The 7,410-nt window shown below is 40.4% G+C and overlaps 1 protein-coding gene across 1 annotated transcript; it reads right to left on the reverse strand.

Annotated features, from left to right (window-relative positions):
- Positions 1–2,425: 2,425 nt before the first annotated feature.
- On the reverse strand, positions 2,426–6,608 carry LOC122067025 (protein DETOXIFICATION 40-like). Its single transcript, XM_042630874.1, has 7 exons — positions 6,334–6,608; positions 5,459–6,090; positions 4,367–4,423; positions 3,875–4,113; positions 3,576–3,694; positions 3,378–3,464; positions 2,426–2,788 (listed from the first exon to the last, which is right to left on the reverse strand). Exons 1-7 carry the CDS (start codon positions 6,595–6,597, stop codon positions 2,723–2,725), a joined length of 1,464 nt encoding a protein of 487 aa, XP_042486808.1. The 5' UTR covers positions 6,598–6,608; the 3' UTR covers positions 2,426–2,722.
- Positions 6,609–7,410: the final 802 nt, after the last annotated feature.

A 7,410-nucleotide genomic window follows, 5' to 3' on the forward strand; every position in this document is an offset into this window, starting at 1 on the left:
TATAGGAGCATGCGATATTAGGATTTTCACCATCCCGTGCTACGACCCTTCCCAACAGGGGTTAAGGTGTTGGGTTATCATTTGGGGGGAAGCAGTGGTCGTGGTCGTCGAGTCACTGTGGTGGTTAGACATAACGCCCAGCGGGTCATGTAGGACAGCCGGCAACCCCGGTGGTACATTCAAGAGGGCCGATCGTACTGCTTTTAAATTGTTGGAGTTAGCACCTTTATTTTCAGTCATTTACATTTCTGTTGAGAGCCGGTGGACGGCATTTTCTTTACTTTTTTGAGTACTCACGGTGGACCTTCTCCGACAGCCCTATAGGCGTATCGCGGGAGGGAGTTCGCGGCTCGTACCCGGAGTATACGCGCACTATGGCTGTAGTAGCACTAAAACCAATGACTTAGTAATGTTGCTTAGGTGGATGTGATTTAAAATGTATAGCATGGCATGTAGTGCATATGATTGTGGTTTGATGTGTGGACTGCTGTGTGGTCCATCTTTCTACTTACTGAGCTAGTGAGCTCATCCCACGTGTACACCCCTTTTTAGATGATTTTGCAGGTTATACATCTGAGGAGCATGGGGTGGGTCCCACAGTCGAGTTTCCTGAAGAGGACTGGTGGACCCCTGAGGAGTTAGAGCACGACACTGATTGCTCGTGTGAGAGTTGTGCTGCGGGACCACAGTTCTGAGGCAGTGCTGAGCTCCACTTCGGAGGCCGAGCTGAGCTCTACTATGTGATGCAGAGCTGGGCTCAAACCTTGATGCCGAGCTGAGCTCTAGCCTTTGTTGCCGAGCCGAGCTGTGTACTTTGATTATTTTGATGATTTCCTTTACATACTTGATATATGAATTGTACTTTTATTGTGTAATTATCATGCCTTCGGGCCCACATGTATATAATTATTGTATCACAATTCGGATAAGTTTATATTAGTTGTATCACAATTATTGTAGTGCATATATTCGGATGGGATTATTCACAGGTAAAACTTAGTCTTCCGCTGATCTGATGAGTTTATATTAGTTGTGTGTATGCTGTGGTGGAATACAGTATCTGATGATCCTGGTAGGTTTGGGTTAACCGGTGTTAACCCGGTCACTGGCCCGGTTCTGTGAGAACGGGGTGTGACAAAAACCCCTGTGGTTTCGAATTATTCCCCCAGCACCTGCGTAGCCTGAGTTGCCTAATGAGCATCCATCAATGTTTATTTTGAAACACCCCTCTCGAGGACGTGCCCAAAACAATTCTTGAAGTCTCTCCTATCTGGGCCTTGCTCTAGTAAGGCAGATGGAGGACGTTAGCTGCAACTCCTTTACATTCTTGACCAACATTGGAGAAATATGGGCAAACCCTTGCAAGTCAGAAAAAATCGCTCTCGTCACTAAGCCAGGAGGCTATCACTAGAGTCATATCTTCTACAGTTCATTTCGAGCCAAATCTGAAGAAGGCCAAATATAACTCTTCAGAGTTCAATATTCTCTAGGCTTTTGAATTTCCACTGATATTCCTCCTGAATCTTTCCTATGTTATTAGTGGGAAACAGTAATGTCGTTTTTTTTTTTAATGGGTAGACTATTAAACAATCATGGAAAACTCTAATCTAAAACTGAAATCCTAATAATCCAAACAGTATTGCCATAGTCTGTATTGCATATTGTCTCTCATCATCATCAAACCAAATTTCTCTTATATATTTTTTTTCTTTTGGGTTTTTCCCCTTCCCAGAACCTTTCCGCAGAACTAGCGATTATAGTGCCTGAGATTCTAAAAACGATCAAAAGAATTGCCAAAAACACCACATACTCAAACAACAAGAAGCAAGCAAGCGAATGTGCTTTGATGAGTCGGTCAAAGAGAACCCAAAAAACGAGGACATCAAGGCTATATTCTTCAAATAGTGGGAATTTAAAGATTGTCTACCATTAAACAAATCTTCAATACAGCTTTTCTAAAATATAGATTTTTTTTTTTAATTTTTTTTTCAAATGCAGATGGGTTCTTCGCTTCATGATGTCAGCTCTCCCCCATATTTGAAATTCCTTTTTAGCTTCACATTCTTCCCCTTTCTTTCTCATATACCTAATTTTTCTTTCCTGTTTTTCATCTTTATTCTCTATAGCTCTTGCCATGGTTGGCTTTGTTTCATTGATTTCTGTTGTAGCATATTTAGAGAGAGAGAGAGAGAGAGAGAGAGAGAGAGGGGCAAATGTAGAGTTCTCAAAACTCAAGTCGAGTAGCCGCACGGGTTAGTTGCAGGGGAGCTAGGAGAAAGAAAGAAGGGAAAGAAAATGTGTAGCACAGTAGTGGAGACGATTTGGATCTTTTCCTCTTAATTCAAGAGGTTTTATTTAAGTTAATCAAATCCAATAGCTAAAATTTTGCTGGCATGTAAGATTCCAAGGTCACCCGCTAGCATGCCTACATATTTTTATTACACATTATGTTGTTTTCCCTAGTTAGAGTTAGTAGGGATCGGAAACGGAACTCAGTTTTGCCACCAAGTGAGTAATTAAAAGAGACCCATATTTCCATTGTGAATATTTTAGCTAACCTTGTAGCACTTGACTTCAATTAATTGTTGCTTAAAACAAGAAATGAAGCTTACAATTATTGGTGCCATGGCCTTCATATCGTGGTCTAGAGACTTAGAGAGATGGATAGTAGCTTGTGTTGTTGTTGCTAGCTTGATGCAATTAGGTCTCTTTAAATCTTCTCTCACGCCTTTTCTGGTGTTGCTTCCATTAATTTCCATTTGGCCAAGCGTTTCTTGGCTTTCTCCACCTATCAAAATGCGACCAAAATATGCGTGCATTTTTAAACACATATAATCATCAAATAATATATGGTAGTGTTATGAAATAATGATTTAAATAATTAACTTGGAAATGTATCTCAATAGGGGAACTAGTCTAATATTGTTGAAATCATAGGAGAGTAATAGGTGAAAATTTTCTTCCCTACAAAAGATATGAATGCATAGACCCCCTAAATACAAATCGTGTGTGAATGCAATTTTTTTGCAAAAGTGCTTGAAATGATTAATTATAAGACTTAGAAGGGACAAAATTCTCTCTTCCTGATAGAGCCCATTTTCCACAATGATCATGTTCTATTCTTGGGGTGCGAGCCCCTATGTTTGAGCGCAAGGGCCGTTCTCAGACAGAAAACACTTGTCCGACTTAAAAATAACTGATTGGGAGAAAAAATCCTGTCAATCTGGTGTAGACAACACTAACGCATGGGACCAATAGGAGGGTGCGTGCATAAAAGCATCTTTTACGCATGAGAGCAGGAGTAGTGTGATCTTTTTGTGCACTCCTGTGTCTAGATCAAACAAATCACTAGGAATAAAGATAATTGAGAGACTTACTTCTATTTTCCAATCTGTTTGATATGTCATCCACAGCAAAATGATGGTCTGCATTGTAGTCCCACCTATCATCCCACACCATATTCCCTACAATCAAATAAGGCCCAAACATGTTTGTATTAGTGAGCTATTCTTGTTTAACATATGCTCACTTTAAGTTGGATTAAGGAATTCAAACTTTTAAGCATTCATATTTACCTTAGCCCCAAAGTTGAACTTAAAACCGAGAAGAGTCCCTAAAGGGATCCCAACAACGTAGTAACATCCCACATTAACATACGCCACAAATTTTTGCCAACCACACCCAACAGCCACACCTTCATAAACAGAAAAACAAAATCTATTAGATACAAAGGCAGGAGATCATTGCAGGGGACAATGAGAGCACGTGTAGGGGCATCTGTTTGAATGAGATTTTTTATTCATGAGAGTGGTATGGTAATTTTGCACACACCGATTATCTTAGCTTTTGTTATATTAAAAATAGAGTGGGATACCTGAGAGAACAGGTTGGATTCCGTTGAGGATAATATGGACGGCCAACAAGGGGCAGAGCTCAGAGACTGCATTGGCAACAATTTCTCCGGTGGTGAAGGCATAGCTAATGAAGTGTCGCAGCACCAACACAACTACTGCAAGCATCACTGCAATTATGAATGATATGGAAGTCACCATGATCACTGAGAATGCAGCTGAATTTGGATTTCCGGCTCCAAGCTCGTTGCTCACCCTTACACTATCAAAACATGAAAAGCGCACAATAGTAGATTGTATTTGATAGACTTTAAAATTTGACATGTGATCTATCTCGATCATCTCGATCATCTTTATTCAATAATGACCAAGATATCCATATAAGTTTTCTACGAGGCAAAAGATTAATGGGGCGTATGGAAATGGGTCCCTATCACTAGGGGCATGTAAAAACCATTTTAATTCCTTGAAAATTACCAATCTAAAAGGATAAATATAAGGGGAAAAAGACCAACCTTGCAGCTGCATTGAATCCAACCGAGATCATGAAAACCCACCCACTTATTGTCATGCTGCACATCATATATTACACTTTAGTTTACCATAAACGAAATATGTTTTAATTTATTTGGTAGTAAATATAATAACATGTAAAAGAAAAGGAAAAAGAAAAAAAACAAATCAACATCGGTTCGATTTCGGTTTGATTCACAATGAAATAGGCATTAAACCAAAATAAAATTGAATACCTCTTTTATTTTTTATTTTTTTTTTATTTTTTTTAATGACAGGTATTTAGGCCTTCAGCCTGACTAGTCTTGCGGGTCCATACTGACCCCACAACCGCATGAATCGATCATATCAGGGTTAAATGAGAATCATTCAATTTTCACCAAAAGCAATGAAAAGCACTGAAAACTCCCATAGTCCCATGTGAGTGGCCCCAAGGAGCTAAGAGGAGTTTAACTCAGAACCGCATGCTTCCTAAATTAAAAATCCCTGGCCAACTCAGCTACCCTGTTGGGGTTAATCAAACTGAATACTATTTGCTTCCGATTTTCAATTTTGGCTATCTGAATTGAATCTTGCTTGGTTGTTTAGTTTGAATTCAATTTTGATTTGAATCCATTCCTGTAAGTATTGTAATAGCATTGAGGAAGATGAGATTAACTTCAGAAGCCTTAAAAGGTTAAGCTGCAATCAACATATTCAAAACCCTAGAACACACCAGAAATCTAAACTCTCGAAATTGAAGATTTTTGTGGTGTAATGGTTTTTGATTGGTCCAACCAATGTTCGATTTGGTTTCCATTTTATTTTTCAATTTACGGTTTAGTTGGTTCCCATTCGATTCATCAATTTAGAATAGAAAGTTTTCCATTTTCTATTCACAATTGAACCGGAACCAGACTCAAAATTAATTATCAAAACAAGAACCGAATCAATCAATTCCAATTCTTCTTAACTTTAAACGGTTGGTTTTGGTTTAGATTTTCAGATTTGGTTCACTTTTGACACCCTTAAACGAACCATCTCATTTTCTTAAGGAAAAGGAATATTGACGATGATCTATGAAAGAACCAAGAAAGTTTTCAGTTTTCACTTACCAGATAGAGAGAGAATCCAAAGCCAATTGCGGGTTATGGAACAACCCAGCAAGCAAAACCAGAATCTGAAAGTACCAAGTCTCCAAGCACAGCATCACTGCTGAAGAAGCCGATAACTTAAAGAAATCGGGTAACCCGGAGAAGGCTTGGAGACTGAACCCGGTCCAAGTGTGCTTGCACCGTTCACTCTTAGCGATATATATGAACTGGGCCACCACTATGATCCACCACGACAAGCTCAACACCAATGAAGCCCCTAACAACCCAAGCCCGATCTTGTACACCACCACCCAGCTTATCAACAGATGCACAAGCAGGGTAACCATCGATATGTAGGCGCTGGGGGCCACAATGCTCTGTGATTGCAAGAATTTCTGCATGGGAAAGTTGGCTGCGTACGCGAAGATCTGTGGGATCAGACCGTACACGAACGTGGCAGCGGCTGAGGCTATCCTTGATGACTGGCCAAGAAGTATCAATATTGGCTTGGAGAAGATGTAGATCACAGTGAGTGGGACCCCTGTCAGCATTAGAAGAACCGTTGATCTCTGAAGGTATATCCCTAGCATGTCATACTTTGATGCACCGTAAGCTTGCCCACACAGGGTCTCCACTGCACTCCCCATTCCCAGCTGAACAAAAGTATATATGAATTAAACTTTAGAGAGAGAGAGAGAGAGAGGACTACACATCTTCTGCATTGAGCGGTGAGATGCGGTGTGCATCATATGGCTGAGAATATTTGGGCATGCATCCTAAGAGACTCTCAACCACCCGATGCTCACTATACCATTGCAATCACCACATATGATTTTCAAGAGAGAGAGAGAGAGAGAGAGAGAGAGTAATGAAGAATGGATGTGTTAATGACGTACGAGGACGCCATAGGTGAAGACTTGGATGCCGGCGTTGCCGAGGGAGGAGGCGGCGAGCTCGAGGTTACCCAGGTGGCCGGAGAAGATTTGGGTGGACATGGACATGAGATAGTTGATCATGTAGACTAACACTGAAGGGGCAGCGATGTAGAAAAGGAGCTTCAGCTCTATCAATGAAGCTAACCAGAGGCGTTTGAAGCGGGGCAACTGGGTGTCTGATAGTATACTTTCAAGTTGGTTGCTTCCTTCTTTAAGACTCTCCATGTCTTGTACTGTTCTACTGTGGCAGTTTTGTGTAGAGTATTGAGAAGAAAGACTGGTATTTGTAAGGTTCATGGAGAGAAGCTTCAGTGAGAGATAATGGCATCTCTTCTCCCAACACTAAACAATTGGAGCTGTAGTCACGATATTAATGCTCCTTCGGTCAAGGCATCAATCAGTGTCTGAAAGTTAAAGATTTCTACTTCCCACCTCCGCCATTGTATTGGAATCTTGACGTTTCATCTGTCAAGATTCTCGTGACACTAAGCCAAATTCTTTGACTTTTATTTTTGGGGGAGAGTTCCATGAAGGTAGTGTGGCTCTTATCAGCACGGCCAATGGGAGTGTTCGTAGAAATATGTAAAAATATTAGCAAGGGTGGGATTTTAATCTTTCATGAGAGGTGGAACGGTCATTTTCTCCAATTTGTATCTAAGCGTAGGATCCAAGTTGCATTTTGCGCTTCTTTTTTTCCTTTTTGTTTTTTGGGAAATAGAACATTGCCATGTGAGATTGGGAAGTTACAACTTACAACCTCACCTCTTTTAAAATTAAAATCGCATTCATTTGTTGGCAAAAGAATGATCATCAATTAGGTGGCCCTTGCGTCCAGACACATTGGAAACGAAATTATGCCTCCATCTCTATAAAACCCAAATACCCACCCTATCTTAATGCCCATGTGTCCCTTCATTGGCTAGCGTTGATACAAGGGTTGCATGAGGACCATTCTTTTGCCTTTCATTTATATGTCTCTGTACATACACTCATTAGCCCCATTCTGGTGAAGGGGCTAACAATTACATATATTGTGAG

This window comes from Macadamia integrifolia, unplaced genomic scaffold, assembly GCF_013358625.1.
Source record: "Macadamia integrifolia cultivar HAES 741 unplaced genomic scaffold, SCU_Mint_v3 scaffold2674, whole genome shotgun sequence".
NCBI lineage: Eukaryota > Viridiplantae > Streptophyta > Magnoliopsida > Proteales > Proteaceae > Macadamia > Macadamia integrifolia.